This window comes from Sceloporus occidentalis, unplaced genomic scaffold (genome assembly GCF_023333645.1).
Source record: "Sceloporus occidentalis isolate IW3139 unplaced genomic scaffold, rSceOcc1.0.p SCAF_2, whole genome shotgun sequence".
NCBI classification, from domain to species: domain Eukaryota; kingdom Metazoa; phylum Chordata; class Lepidosauria; order Squamata; family Phrynosomatidae; genus Sceloporus; species Sceloporus occidentalis.
The window spans coordinates 171,128,588-171,143,905 of NW_028316982.1; the positions used below are offsets into that span (position 1 = coordinate 171,128,588).

Consider the following 15,318-nt stretch of genomic DNA (forward strand, 5'->3'; position numbering starts at 1 on the left):
ATACAGTCCGCCCTTCCCTTATGCAGGGGATCTGTTTCAGATCCCCCCGTGTAAAGGAAAAAACATGGATGCTCAAGCCCCATTCAAATAAATGGGGCTTGTGCCTGTGGAGGCGCCCCGGGAGCGCACGCCATTGTTTCGTTCCGACGCGCGTCTCCCTCACTTCTGTCACGGCTTCCAGCATATTTTCATCTGTTTCTTATTTACAATGCTCAATCCGAGGTGAAGTAAACTTACAGAGCCTGCAAGAAAATTGGAAAGTTGCACCACTATCTTAGCTATGGCTAAGGAAGCCATACTGAATTCAACAGGATTTATGTCCAGTAAGTGTGCAGGATCAGTCTAAATCTTCAACAAGACTAAGCGCTTACATATAAATTTACAATATCCTTTATGAACCTACTGTATATACCCGTGTATAAGTCGACCTCATGTATAAGTCGAGGGAAGGTTTCAGGGTCGAAATCCTGGATTTTGTTATGACCTGTGGATAAGTCGAGGGTAAAACTTAGGGGGGCGTAAGGAAGGATGGAAAGAGGAAAATACCACTTCCGTCCCTCCGTCTCCTTATCTGGACCTTTAGGAAGCAAGTGGATTTAAATGGAGAGTTGTTTCCATGGGAAGCAAAGGCTTACAAAACAGACCAGGCAAGTGCTTTTCAATGGGGAGTTTTCCCCATAGGAAGTAAAGGCTTGCAAACGGACCAGGCAAGTGCTTTTTAAGGGGGAGTTTTCCCCATAGGATGCAAAGGCTTGCAAAGGAACCAGGGAAGTGCTTTTCAATGGGGAGTTTTCCCCATAGGATGCAAAGGCTTGCAAAGGGACCAGGGAAGTGCTTTTCAATGGAGGGTTTTCTCCACAGGATGCAAAGGCTTGCTAACGGACCAGGGAAGTGCTTTTCAATGGGGAGTTTTCCCCATAGAAAGCAAAGGCTTGCAAACGGATCAGGGAAGTGCTTTTCAAAGGGAGTTTTTCCGATAGGATAGGAAGCAAAGGCTTGCAAACGGACTGGAGGGGGGAGGAATTCAATGGAGATTGGGGTGTCTGGCTTACTAGCTATAGGACCTTTCTAAGCACTACTGCTGCGTTGACCCTTCTATAAGTCTACCCAAGATTTTAGGGGCAATTTTGGGGCATAAATTTCTCAACTTATAGTCAAATATATATGGTAGTTATAAAAGCTAGACACAAACTTGCAAACAAGCTTAATTGAATCGTGCAGTTCAAACCTGGTAAGCACAAGGACACTACTGCAAACTTTTCTAGAACTGTAAACTACTCAGTGTAACATGAACAACACTTCAAAGATTTAATAACTGCTAAGAGATATGGATGGCTGAAGAAATTAGTAAGGCTCAACTGCTTAAGAGATCCAGTTACACTTGCCTCCAGTGTGGGTATACTCAGCTTCCCAAAACTCAAAATCAGCAGTTATCAAAATACAGTCTACCAAAACCTAACATAAACACATACATAAATCTGCTCCTGTTTTCAGAAACCCCAAATCACCTCCCTCCAAAAATCACAAAAAAACAAGCATGACTATTTTCTCCACAGCTATGCTCATGTCACTATATGTCCTCAGTACAACTATTAGTTTGCTATGGTTAACTCTATAAAGACTCCATCAGAGCTATATATAGCAACTGAAAGTAGTGGTAATGTTTTGTTTCACAATATACAGTGGTACCCCGGGATACGAATGCGCCGCCTTACGAAATTTCCGGGTTACAAAAAAAATCCATTGAAAAAAACATTTCCGGGTTACAAAGGTTATTTCGGGTTACGAAGAAAAATTTGGTGCTTTTCGGCGCGATTTCACACGGAATCGCGGCTTTCGCTATTAGCGCCTATGGGCTTTTCGGCTAGCGAAAGTTTCCGGGTTACGAAAGCGGCGGCGGAACGAATTAATTTCGTAACCCGGGGTACCACTGTATGTCTATTCCTTTCTTAATGGTCATGAGAGGTGTGAACTGTTCTTGTAACTGTAATTTGTGTATTGCCTTATAAATCTGTTTAATCTTTGAACAAATCAATCACGCATTGTAACTATTTACAACACACACAAAAGAAATCCTCATTAATCTTCATCTAGGAAACTGAAATTTTTGCTAAGAAAATCAAACTACCACCATCTCCCATATTTTACAAAGTATTTTAATATTTAATAAAAACTACATTCCTCATGCTGAACATCACTCCCCTCCCCCCGTGGGTATTTAAGCACTTTCAGAAAGGTATTAATATGTGGTAAGATATTTTGCATAAAAGCCATCATAGTGCAATCATTTGAGCACTGGACTATGACTCTGTATAATTCCCACTCAGCCATGGAAGTCCACTAAGTGACCTTGGGCAAGTCACACTCTCTCAGCTTCAAATGAACGCAAAGGAAAACTCCCTGTGAACAAATCCTGCCAAGAAAACACCATGACACATTAAGAACAAGATATTTTGCACATAAAACATGCTCTACCACAGATCTATGACCCTTACCATGTGCAACAGGATGCAACACGAGCATATAGCCAAAAGTTTTGACTGCTGTTCTAAATTAACTTTGAAAGAATATGAATCTATGATAGGATTCCTTCAAGTCTATGCTATCCCAATAGCTCAAGAGGATGTATATGCCAGTCATCAAGCATCTATCACCTGAAGCAGGATCTGGCTCCTTGGCAAATGATTTATGAAATAGGATTCAGCTAGACAGGCCAGTAGTTATAGTTGCTTCATAGGGAGATTGTAGATGCTAGTGATTTCACGTAAATTTACATACACTTTTCATGCAACTGTAAAAAACTTTTAGACTGTTTTAAATTTGCCAGTTCTTTCCTCTGAAATATAGCCTACAGCACCTGGTACTTGCTTGTTGTTATTATCAAATAACTATGAGATCACACACTCCAAATTGTCAATTAGTTCCACAATAATTTGTATACATTCAGTATGTGTGTGCACTTCCTCTTTTATTGCATACATGTATTGAAAATGTTGATCAGAAGAAAGGACAGGTTGCTTATCTGTAACTGTAGTTCTTCAAGTGGTCACCTGCAAATTCACACAAATACGTTTCCATGCTCCTGGTTGGGAATTAAGATCAGTGAATCAAGCTCCCAAATCTCTCCTTTGGATTTGGACCCAAGGTCGACTTGAATAATACGGATCAAGTCTGTCAGACTCTCTAGCTCCTGGGAGATGGCTTTTGGTTAATTCATTTGAATTACATGGGTCTGTTCAGTCAACCTCAAGGATAGCTGAGGGGATCTTAGCCGCTCTCTCTGACACAGCATCCCCAAGAGAGTCTGTTTTTCGGAAGAAGAGGTAGCCCCAGCTGCCCAATGCAAAAAGAGAGGTGAGACAGGCTGGGGGGGGGGGGGCAAAGTGCTATTGGAGAGGAGAGAGGACGAAGGTGTCCCTTTGTCGGTCCCATGTCTATGCCCTGCATTGCCTCTGCACCTGCTCTATCCCCCAACCGCAGCCCAGGAAGATGCAGCCACCATAACCCCTCTGTCACTCCGATGCAGGTTCCCCAAAAGGGGGCATTGTGGTGGTCAGGGATCCCTTCCTCCCCTGCCAGGCTTCTTGGGAAGAAGGGACTTGGGGTCCCCCTGGAGCATCCGTTGGGCCCCTTCCCTGCTTCCTGGGCCAGCGCTTCCCTCCCAAGGCCGGGGCTGTGCAGCAGAGAACCCCTGATGGCCACCTTCTCAACCCCCCCCCCCTCTTTCTTGCCACCCCATGATTTGAGGCATCCACTCCTCTCTCCCAGGGATCTTGCTGGGTGGTCCCACACCTCCTTTGGGACTTGAGTATTTATGGATTTTGAAATCCATGTGGGGATTGGGAACGGATCCCTCATGAATAGCAAAGTCCCACTGTGTGTGTGTGTGTTTATACAAGCCAAAGGGAGAGAGCCAAGGCTGTTGGGGATAGTGAGGAGGCTGGTGGGGGGAGAGAGCTAAGGCCAGCAGACATGGAAGCAAGGTTGGCGGACCCAAGAGGAGGAGGACAGGGGGCACACTTTTTTAAAAAAAAGTAAAAAACCAAAAAAGGCAGCATTCCTCTGCCATTTGTCCCTCCCCACAGAATGAATCAATTCTGATCTGGCGTTCCCACTTATTGGACACATGTTAGAATCGATTCTTCCAAAAAGAACCGTCAAAAATGTGCTATCAGAAAACTGTTTTTTTTCCCTTTTGCCCTGCATTATCACTATAGAATTCGATTGAATAAGGATCGAAATCGATTCCCAGTGGGAACAAAGGTCATATAACCCGATCTGCAGTTCGCTTTAAATTGCAGTGGGAATGACCCCAATAATATACAAAAGAAATCAGGCCAGAATATAATCCTGGGGGCAGGTGGGTAGGATTAATTAGAGAGTACAGTCACCCCCCCCCAAAAAAAAAAGGATTACTGATACTTTCCTTTCGTAAAGGCCTCCGGGGGGTGGGAGCACCTGGCTTTCAGCCTAAAAGGCTTTTTTGAGAGGGTCCCAAAAATGTTACAACTATGTCTCAGTTAATGAAGTAAATGTGTTCATGGACAATGCCAAGAGAAAATAGGCTAAAAGGTAGAAATAACATGGAAGGAAGAGGGATATGCTCCTATACGTCAAAAAGAATTTTAAAAGGGGGGAGGGATGAAGAGCAGTTGAACTTTTCAGGAAAATTTTTATTCAAAACTAAACATACTCAGGCATGAAATAAAACAACCAGGTTCGGTAGGTCTTGCGTAAGTAAACCAAAACATTTGGGACCTTCTAGAGAATACTTTAAGGCTTCTTCAAAAATGCAAGGATGTCTGCCTTCCTATAGCATCCCAGTGCAGCAATCTAAATGAGTATTGTTCTCCAAGGCTTCTATAGAAGGATTTGGGTTTCTGCAGTCAATATCTGTCTGCTTCTGTCTCTCTCACTATCTTCACTGGCAGTGTTTATCTGCTTTATGCTATAAGTATGTGTATTTTAGTTCCAGTAAGCCTTTTGTAAGCAATCTAAAGAGTGAAATATATTATTTGGTCAGCAGCCATGTGTGCCTAAAAGCCTCTGTAAAAAGAAGTTTTGTTCTCAGAGGCTTCATTAACTGAGCTATGCCTGTATATAATAATTGTGTATTATACTACAATATACAATACAAACAAACCCTGAACATAATCCATAGAGAAGTTACTGAACACAGTCATAATGCACTCACCATCCCAGAAAGAAGCCAAACAGTTTCCTTCCATACATGCCTTCAGTGGTGCATCTTGAAAGGCTGCTTGAGGGCCATTGCCTCAAGCAAACAAATTAGTCCCCAGTTCTTTCTTGAAAGACTTTCCTCCCTCCCTTTCTTTTCTTCTTTCCTCAAAATAGCTGTTCCTCTACTCCATAATCCTAATATTTTTTCTTCTCAGCCACAAGGCCTTCCCAGAAGAAGAGTAACCCACCCAAACAAATTTCAACCATCTAATTTATTCAAGCATATCACTTCAGTGTAGCTGGGGAATTTAGAAAGTTGGATGAAATTACTAGAAAAATTAATGAATAAGTACAGCACATTAATCAACTAGCTAATTACAAGGTCTGATATAACCCTAGTCATGCATTATTTCAAAAGCAGAGCTTTCTAATGCTAAGGAAGACTATGTTACCTAATTTGCAAGGCATCCCTACAGGGCACTGAATTTTACTCAATGGAGAAATTAATTTAGCTCAATTGGAAGCAGCAAAAGGGCTCCAGTAACAAAAGACAGGATCTCCACCTTTGTATAACAGTTTCAAACCCAAAGAACTTCAAATGTAGTTTTCCAGATTAATTATTTTTAAGGGAATTCACACACAAGCTCTCTCTCTCTCTCTTTCTCTCTCTCCCACACACACAAATAAACTGATGCAAAGGGAGTAAGTAATAGTGAGTTGCAGGGTGACATTGGCCTGCAAAAGATGGGCAGACAGGGGCTGCTTCTGGACTCAGGGTGTGATGTTTAGATGATGCATGCCCCTGGAGTGTCAGGAAGCTACTCTGGGGCTGCCGAAGGCAAACCAAAATCAGCTCAAAAGGAGTGGATCTTTTCCGCTCCTTGCCTCAATCCATTTGGGACCATGGCAGCAGGCAGCCTGGGGGCTGCAACACGTGTTTGCTGTGGCCCCAGGGCTGAGAGCAGCTTCTGGCTGCTCCTTCCTGCTCATCTGTTTCACCTGTAAAAGGCAATACAGTGCTCCCTTTTTTTATGCAGGGGATCTGTTCCGGACCCACCCACCCCCGCATAAAAAAATGCATATGCTCGAGCCCCACTGAAAATAACGGGGCTCATACATGCGATGGTGGTGTAGCGGCATGCCCCATTCATCTAAATGGGATGCACCGCTCCTTGCACCCCGCACAGCTTTCAGCATATGCTGAAAGCCGCGTATAGTGCGTCCGTGTATAACGCGGGCGCACTGTACTGTACTTATTCATGTGTAACTCCCAACTGCAGGGTTACCAGAATGAGGATGGCTCAGCAGCCACCTGCAACAAGTTGGGTGACCAGCTATTGAGATGTCCAGTTGAAATCGTACAGAGGTTCTGCCTGGCTTCAGACCAGACCAACTTGCTATTATCTGAACATTTGTATATACAGTGGTACCCCGGGATACGAATTGATCGCGTTACGAAATTTCCGGGGTACGAAAAAGTTAGATTGGAAAAAACTGTTCCGGGTAACGAAAGATTTTTCGGGTTACGAAATTCATTTCGGCGCGTTTCGGCGCGAAATTCAAATGCGAAGCGCGGCTAGCGGCTTTCCAGCGCTAACGGAAAGCCTTTTCGGGTTGCGAAATGTATCGGGTTACGAACGGCGCCGCGGAACGAATTAATTTCGTAACCCGAGGTAGCACTGTATAGCAAGAAATGGGTTTTGAGAGCAGTGTTTCCTAAGTTGAAAGGCTTAAGTGAGTTTCCCAGGAGAGAAGAATGAGGTGAAATATGCAAAAACATCTGGACAAAAAGTTTCATCACCAGAAAAAAAAACCCTCCCTTTCTCTGATGTATGCAAACAATTATCAAGTCCAGCTCACCCCATCACTCCCTTAGTGAAGAGATTATGCAGATTCCGATCTTAAGTGACCTTGGCTAGGTGCCTCTGGCTTCTCCCATGCTGAGCCATCTGGATATCCCAATACGGCATGGCTGGTTTCTTGCGCTGGGAAGCTCTCTGGTGGCTACCTGCTGGCAACCTTTTTGATATTAACTTGATATCAAAGGTCACAGAAGAATGACTAAGGGCTGTCTCTAGGGGTTGGCATTCTCTTAGTGGTTCACAGAGGCATAAATTAACCTTGCATGTTCACATGTCCATTTTTCATCTCTGTGGAGAATGGTATTCTCTTCCTCACCCTGCACTGACTAAAGCTGCCCACCCCACCCCACCCAGTAGAACCACAGGGGCTCCCCACTCATAGTCATTCATGCCTGGAAGAGAGTGGAGGATTACTAAAGTATCTGGCAGTGTCTTTCTATCCAGATGCAAAATGATTACATGAGCCATCAAGACCTCTAGACGACTGTGATGGAGCCCAGTGGCTGATGTAAACACTTCCCATGTGGCTATGGGGATATATCCAAATACTTCTATGATGTCCCCCCCCCCTCTCTTCCAAGCATGAATGGCCATGGACTGGGGCTGTTTCAGTGGCTCTATGGCAGGTCTGTGGGGAGGGAACAGTAAATGTCTCAGCGTAGCATAGTTATGCATGCAGATCTACTACAATATGCTGAACCATGCAAAATTACAACCATGGATTCCATATTATTTTTCAGTATTCTCCTTTCATATCCAGGTAAGATCTATGCAGTAATTTGCAATCAATATTGCATCTGCAAAGCAACAATCAACAGTCTCTCCCTCAGAATACTACAATGTCACAGCTGGCTGCTGTTGCTTGTACACTAATGCTAATGACCATAGGGTGCATTTTAATTTGAATCATGGGGAAAAAATGGATGCTGTAAACTATGCCTCAGTTCAAGTGGACTGGACAAAGTCATCCTAAGGTCACCACATTTTGAAATGTTTACAAAACAACACTACTGACAACCCAGAATGTGACTCACACTACTTTACACGTGATTTTTACACTTCTTCACAGTAAATTTACATAAAATTAATTTATATCCTTCTTTTAAGAAAATGGAATAAACAAACTAAAGGGGGAGGGATAATCCAATAGCTCATATCTTTTATAGAGATAGAATCAAACTAATATTGGAGGATGTGGGAAACCGTTTTTGTGCTTTTTAGCTGCCAGAAAATGAACTAATCTAAGATCTTGGAGCAGTGAGTTCCATAAATGGTATACCAGTGGCTATATGGATTATAGCATAAATTATCTAACATTTTAAAGTTTGGAGAATAAACGTAAGCATTCCTTGGAATTACTGGAAAGAAATATATCATAAAAAACATCTTACCTTTTTTGTTGATATGAACTGAGGCCAACAGTTGTCTCAGTCTAAAAAGAAAAAAAAATGCAAACTTCAATATCAAAATATATTTTCATTAAAGATTTCCTGATAAGTGATCCAGGTATTCAGACTATGAAATCAAATATCAAGCCCAAATCTTAATAATTAGCCCGCCCACCCCCAGATTCAAAAACCTATCATGTTAGTTCAAAGGAATTCAAAGAATGCTGTTCATGTACAGTCGTTCCTTCTTATACACGGATTTTTTATACACGGATTCAAGCATCCACGGTTTGAAAATGTTCAAAAAAAGTATAAATTTCAAATATCAAACCTTGATTTTCCATTTTTTATAAGGGACACCATTTTGGTATGTCATTATATTTAATGGGACTTGAGCATGCACGGATTTTGTTATCCACGGAGGATCTTGGAACGAAACCCCAGTGTATAACAAGGTCCACTGTATTTAACTTCTTCAGTGGCTTCACAGTGTAACTTTAAAAGTAAACCAATCACAAACCAGATACTTAAATAAATATATGGAAATTTAATCCTTGATATGTGCTTCTATCATACTTTATATCTGAAGTAAACATGTGACGATGAAATAGCTAATTGTGTTTTGAAAACAAAATGAATCAAGACAGAATGACAAATCAAAATAATCAGCATAACTGAATTATTACATAACTAATCCCAGAACAAATTATGTTGTGCCTTCTGTAATGATTTATTTATTTTCTGTGCCATTTTGAAACATAATGCAAACACAAAATAAAAAGCAACTTGGTAGCTTAAAAAACAGACTGAGTTTTTTCCTAAAGAGGCTCCACACCTCAGGGTGGCCCTGGAAACCAACAAAACGACAAGGGAAATGTTTCAGTACTGGAGTAATGGGATCTGAAGTGTGCCTAAATAACAACTTTTCAGATTCTGATCCCCTTACTTACTATGAAAAGGCATGCAGTATGATACCACTGCTACAGCTTTTTTTAAAACAGCAGGATGCTCATTTCCCAAAATCTGTAATTTTGGGGAAATTTGCTGTAATTTTGTCACTGTAACTTTAAAGAGTGTTTTTTTGTATTGTAAACTGCCAATTTGCAGGAACATAGCTCTAATTTCTGAATTTGTTCAGCTCCTTGATAAGAACCACATCAACAAAAAGTGTGGAATTTTTAAAGTGTTGAATTCTGGCTATCATGAATTTCCTGTTCCTGGAGAAGAAATCTCCAGAAGAAATCCATGAGGGTACCATGCAAATACTGAGTGACAAATGTCCGTCATAGTCAACTGTAAAAAAGCGGTGTACCAATTCTCAGCATGGAGATTTTGAGACTGAAATGCAGCAAGGTCTGGGAGGCTTTCAGCACTGTGAACTCTTGAAATGGTTGAGCGTGTTTGTGACCCCATTTTAGCAGACAGGCGAATCACAGCTGAAACAATTACTGACACTAGAGATATCCTGGGAACACGCTGGATTTATAATTAATGAGCAGTTGGCTATGCAGAATCTGTCAGGAAAATGGGTACCAAAACGTCTGAATATTGATCAGAAATGGAGTGGATGCCTCTAAGATGATTTTGCAGCATTTTGAGCATCTAGTGATAATTTTTGGAGTGACTTGTTACTGTTGATTAAACATGGTTAAATCACTATGATCTGGAGAACCAACAACAGTCCTTGCAATGGCAGCGATTGGGTTGCCCACAGCCAAAGAAATTCAAGAATCAACTGTCAGCAGGAAAAGTCATGTCGTTTTTTGGGCTAAGGGAGGTATTTTGATGATTATCTTCAGAAGGACCAAACAGTTATAGTAGAATACTACTTTAACTTGCTGTGCCAATTAAAAGAGGCAAGGACATTTTCGAATGATTTAGAGGTGATAGCGGAAGAGAATACAGTAGCGTCTCGATTATCTGTCCTTCGGTCATCCAACATTCCGGATTACAGTATCTGATGTTGTGGCTGCTTGGGGGCGTGGCTGTAGGCATTTGCATGCCCCCAGACACGCCCCCAAACATGGTGGCCGCAACAGGCAAGGAGAGACGGGCGAGTGAAGCCTCGCCCCAAAACACGGCCTCAAGTGTGGCAGAGGTGGCAGCGAGCAGGACGACTGCCTCCAGGTTTGCAATTCATAGTGATTTCAAGGCTTTTCTTGGACCCTCCAGATTATCTGACATTTTCAGCTATCTGACTATCAGCCTGCCCATTTATGCTGGATAATCGAGACTCTACTGTATTTCAGTGACCAAACATCAGAATCTTGGGGGGAAACCTCAAAAACAATGTGTCAAGTGTGTAGATCTTTGGGAGAGATTTGTGGAATAGCATGTAAGTTTAATGACTCTAGGTCATTCCCTTCATTGGTGGGCTGAGAATTTTTCTGCATCCCCTCACACATGGAATTTTGCAGAAGATTCTAATGAATTCCTCTTCCTCTTGTAGCTTTCTTATATTTCTCTAATACTTTTTCTTACTTTTTCTTTCCTAAGAAAGTCATTTAAGGAAAACATAAATAGATGCACAATGTGTTTAGTGGCAACATCCCAGGAATGGAGAACCAGGTGCTGGTTCTCCAGATGATATTGCAGTAGAATATCTACTCTCTCTGACCACTGGCCATATGAACTGGGGCTGATGGATGCTGGAATAAATTTCACACTAATTAAAATAATCATATAGAAACAAGTATCTTATCTATGTAGGAACTTCTGGGACACAACTTGAGAAACCATTAATGGAGATGCAAGAATTGCAAATTGTATTTCTACCTTTCTCTTTACTATTATTAAGAGATTAAGAATGCCCTGCAGGCTTACATGCACTTTCTTATCCATAGATTCACAAGCAATCAGACACTCTGCTTTGTTTCTCCCACACCACTATAGCATTTATTATCATAACCACAGGTGTTATAGTGGTATGGAAGAAACAAAGCAGTGTCTGATTGCCTGTGAATCCATGAATAAGAAAGTGCATGTAAGCCTGCAGGGCGTTCTTAATCTCTTAACAACAGTAAATAGATCTATTATCATTAATTATCATAATAGAGAGCTAGCTTGGTGGGTGTAGTGGTTTGAGCTTGGACTGAATTCTGGCTCTGCCATGTAAACCCATTGGGTGACCTTGGGCAAGTCACATACTCTGAGCCAGAGGATGGCAATGGCAAACCCTCTCTGAAGAAACCTGCCAAGAAAAGCCCATGATAGGGTCACCTTAGGACTGGAAACAACTTAAAGGTGCACAACAACAACAACAACAACAAGAAATCATAACCACAAAGAATGCACACTGTTTAAAACAAGGAATATCAGATGACCAAGAATTTTAAAGGGAGATGAAATGTTTTTATTCCGATAATGTATGTTCTTGTACATAAATTCAACACAGATAATGAGGAAATCAAAGCAGTTAAAGGGTTTCCATACCCTTGATTAAACATTGATTAGATTGTTGTCAAGAAATAAAAAGAGTAGGAATAGGAAGGAAAGCCATGAAAGAACTACACAAAATCATAAAGTGCAAAGATATACAACAGAGCACTAAGGTCAGAATTGTCCAAGCCATTATATTCCCTATCACAATGTGAGAGCTGGACAGTGAAGAAAGCCAACAGAAAGAAAATAAACTAATTTGAGATGTGGTGCTGGAGAACAGTGCTTAGGACACTGTAGACAGCCAAAAAGGCAAACAAATGGATCCTTGAACAGATCCAAGCTGAAGTCTCCCTGGATGCCAAGATGACAAAACAGGCTGTCATACTTTGGTCACATCATGAGAAGATGTGACTCCCTAGAATAGACAATAAAACTGGGGAAGATAGGAGGAAGCAGAAAGACAAGAAGACTGCACGCCAGATAGATAGACTCAATGAGGGAAGTCATAGGCCTGAATTTACAGGCCTAAAAAGGGGGTCTTGGAGATGATTCATCCACAGGGTCACCGTGAGTCACGGCCAACTTGAGGGCAGTTAACAACCACAGCAACATCAGTGAAGAAGCAGACTTCATAGTTTGTGCTAGATTTCTAGATTTCTAGATTCTAGATTGCACATGCCTTTTGTGACAACTAACTATGAACAGTAAATTAAAACTGTTAACTTCCAGGCTCCCATCCCTCATATGCTGAATAACCTTCTGGATAACTGCATTTCCAATAATTGTCAGTTATATTAATCTATGGCTATTTTGTTTACAGCTTCCATTTTTTCTATTATGGAACTCAGAACAGCAATCATGGAGTTTCCAGATGGTTTCACATCTAATAAATAATCAGATCCAGAAATATTTTGCTTCAACTAGAGATGAGTGGGCACTCATAGTCAATACTCTTTAATGTGACTGATAACATAATACAGTGAGCCCTTGGCATCCGTGGATTTAAGCATCCATGGCTGTCAAGCCACCCATTGTCCCCAATGGTGGTGTGTACACATGGTACACGTGTACCCTAATGGTGGCACGGCTGCATGCAGGCACCACCACTGGGGACAATGAAGACTTACATATAGAGTGGAACTATTATTTCACATTGTGAGGCCAACAACTTATTCACTGAAAACACCTTTTTTATACAACCAGAGAGAAGACTACACACATAGACATCAGCAGATGGACAACACAAAAACCAAATAGATTACATAATAGGAAGCAAAAGTTCTATTGTGGTGGCCAAGACTAGACCAGGTGCTGACTGTGGCACAGACCACAAACTACTTATCTCAAAAATAAGAGTGAAGCTGAATAAGAAACCAAAACCAGTCATTATACCAAATATAATCTGAACAACATCTCAACAGACTTTACTGACAATATTAGAAAGTGATTTGCACTATTAAGCATAATCAAATGGGAGCCAGAAGAACTATGGTCAGAAGCCAGAGACATAATAAAGGAAGAATGCAGACACACACTTTCAGTGGCAAAAAAACAAGAGAGAGAAGAAACAATGGATGACAGATAAAACGCTTCAAGCAGTAATAGAAAGATGAGAAGCAAAACAGATGGGAGATAGAAACAAATTCAAAACCATGATTGCAACTGTACAGCAACATAATTCAAGACTAGGAAGAAATAAAAAGATGTTGACGACAATACATGGATAATATATAAAAGAGATTAGAAAATGAAAGATACATGGAATGAAGAATCATACAAAGATGAACCCCAAATTCTAAAAAGCGATGTGGAAGGTGCTATAACAGAACTTGGGGGGAAATATAACAGATAACATTCCAATTGAACTGCTACAACCGACACTGACAGAGTCAACTCTAGTGCTAACCCACATATGTCAACAAATATGGAAAATAAAAGAATGGCCAACTGCTACAACCGACACTGACAGAGTCAACTCTAGTGCTAACCCACATATGTCAACAAATATGGAAAATAAAAGAATGGCCAACAGACTGGAAACATTCAATATAACATTCTCTGAAGATGCCAGCCACAGATGCTGGCGAAACATCAGGAAGAAAATCTTCTAGAACATGGCCACATAGCCCGAAAAACCCACAATAAACTATAGATGCCAGCCATGAAAGCCTTCCAGTTCACACATTCAATATAAATACCATTCACAAAAAAGGAGACACAAAAGACTGACACAGCTATAGGACCACAGCATTAATTTCCTGTACAAGCAACTTTATGCTCAAAATTCTGCAACACAAACTCCAACCAAACATGGGAGAGTGAAATCCCAGAGGTACAAGCAGGGTTCAGGAAAGAAAGAGGCACCAAGGGCCACATGTGTTTTATAGATCATAGCAAAATCTTTGACTGCACAGATCAAGCTATGGAACACTCTCAAAGACATGGGAGTGGCACCACATCTGATAGTCCTGATAAGTAATCTGTGCTTAGGATAAGAAGCTACTATTAGAGCAGAATATGGGGAAACAGAATGGTTCCCAACTGGAAAAGGGGTCAGGCAAGGATGCATCCCTTCAGCCTATCTGTTCAACTTCTATGCAGAAAATATCAGACAAAAAGCAGGCATGGACACAGAAGGAGGTGGAATGAAGACAGGAGGAGAAAGGAATGAACAAAAATAATGGCTACAGAAGATTCAAAGTAGACAATGAAGAAATCGAAATAGTAAAAGAGTTCCAGTATCTTGGGTCAAGCACTGATCAGAATTGGGACTGCAGTCAAGAGACCAGAAGAAGACTGGAAATGGGGAGGGCAGCATTTGAAATGTGATGCTGGAGAAAAGTTCTGAGGATACTGTGGATAGCCAAAAAGACAAACAAATGGGTCCTAGAACAGATTAAGACAGAAATCTCCCTGAAAGCCAAGACGATAACACTGAGGTTCTCATACTTTGGTTACATCATGAGAATGAACAACTCATTGTAAAAAACAATAATGCTAGGAAAGGTGGAGGGATGTATAAAGAGAGGAAGACCATATGCTAGATGGATGTACTCTATTAAGGAGCTCATGGGCATGCATTTACAGGTCCTGACCTAGGCAGAGCAGTGGAAGATAGGGTGTCTTGCAGATGTCTCACTGACAGGGTCACTGTGAGTTGGGATCAACTCAAGGGCTATTAACAACAACAAACTGCAAATTACTTCCTTTGATCTAAACATTATACTCCTATTGATGTAGCTTAAAATTGCCATAGCTTTCTTAGTCACCGCATCACATGCTGATTCATATTCAGCCCATGGTCCACTAAGACTCCTAGATCCCTTTCACATGTATTGACATCAACAGCCAGCACCGCCAATGGTCAGGAATGAGGAGAGTTAGAGCACATCAGCTTCTCGGGGCCAAAGGTTGCCCATTCTTGGTTTAAAGAATAAGGTTGCAATTCCATGCACACCTATGGGGAAAGGAACTCACTAAATGAAATGGGATTCATTTCTGGGTAT

General features: G+C 41.4%; 1 protein-coding gene across 1 annotated transcript in view; it reads right to left on the bottom strand.

Moving 5' to 3' along the window:
• Window positions 1–15,318, bottom strand: part of TMEM131 (transmembrane protein 131) — a 98,607-nt gene that overhangs the window by 62,815 nt on the left and 20,474 nt on the right. Inside the window, exon 3 of the mRNA XM_089508413.1 lies at window positions 8,435–8,475. Within this exon, the coding sequence (XP_089364539.1) occupies window positions 8,435–8,475 (41 nt within the window). The remainder of the gene's footprint in view (window positions 1–8,434; window positions 8,476–15,318) is intronic.